Source organism: Poecilia reticulata, linkage group LG16 (genome assembly GCF_000633615.1).
Source record: "Poecilia reticulata strain Guanapo linkage group LG16, Guppy_female_1.0+MT, whole genome shotgun sequence".
NCBI classification, from domain to species: Eukaryota; Metazoa; Chordata; class Actinopteri; order Cyprinodontiformes; family Poeciliidae; genus Poecilia; species Poecilia reticulata.
The window spans coordinates 1,082,952-1,083,920 of record NC_024346.1 but is presented as its reverse complement, the minus strand read 5'-3'; the positions used below and the strand labels follow the sequence as shown (position 1 = coordinate 1,083,920).

The window sequence follows — 969 nt, the reverse complement described above, 5'->3', positions numbered from 1 at the left end:
TCCAGATCCTGGTCCAGATCCTGGTCCAGATCCTGGTCCTGATCCTGGTCCAGATCCAGATCCAGATCCTGGTTCAGATCCAGATCCTGGTTCAGATCTGATTCAGATCCAGATTCTGATCCTGATCCTGATCCAGATCCAGATCCAGATCCTGGTCCAGATCCTGGTCCAGATCCAGATTCTGATCCAGATCCAGATCTGTTTCAGTCCGTCTCTCTGTCCCTGCAGGGCCGAGTATTTAGCCGTCGCTTCAGAGAGTAAAGAGAACTGCGGCGCCGTCCAGGAGGCGGAATGACCCGGTACGTCTAACCGGCTCCATGTTTCGCTTTTCTTCCAGGTTTTTGCACCAATGTAGTTCCGTACCAGCAGGAACAAAAAGCAGTGAAACGTCGGAGCTGCGACTTTTCTTCTGTCTGCTTTAACCTCCAGGTCGATGGAGCGTCCCAGGCGACGGCCCTGAGGAACTCCGCCTCCCTCTCTCCTCGTGATGGAAGCCCTGAGCGCAGGCGGAGTCAGAGGAGAGGAGAGCGGAGCAGCAGGAGCCGCTGTAAATACGCTTCAGCTCCAGTCCGCCTCCCTCTGCATGCTGACCAGCACACAGTCCTTCCCTCCTCCTCACGTTTTACTCACTGTTTGCTTTTAAAGGGAACATTTTGAAAAGGAAAACAAATAAGTTTTTTAAAAAATCCTTTAGGAACCTTCGGCTGCTCACTGCCAACTGTTAACGCAGCTCAAGTTTTTCCCTGTTTCTCTTCTAAAACCTGCAGAAAAAGGGAAAAACGAACATTATTCATCAGTTATTATGCAGCAAAACCAAACTGGCGTCACGTTTCACGCCTCTGCATGTTGGACTTCAGGTGCTGCAGCAGCAGCGCCGCCCAGTGGACCAAAAGAGAAACGACACGTTCCACCCGGAAGCTCCGCGCCGATCAGAGGGTTTTTTAAAATCAAATAAATCAATAAATGAGA

The 969-nt window shown here is 50.8% G+C and overlaps 1 protein-coding gene across 1 annotated transcript in view; it reads left to right on the top strand.

The window, feature by feature from the left end:
- The window catches only part of scn1ba (sodium channel, voltage-gated, type I, beta a), a 16,749-nt gene extending 15,780 nt beyond the window's left edge, over positions 1–969 (top strand). Inside the window, exons 4-5 of the mRNA XM_008430675.2 lie at positions 6–299; positions 430–969. Of these exons, the coding sequence (XP_008428897.2) occupies positions 6–295 (290 nt within the window). The 3' untranslated portion in view covers positions 296–299; positions 430–969. The remainder of the gene's footprint in view (positions 1–5; positions 300–429) is intronic.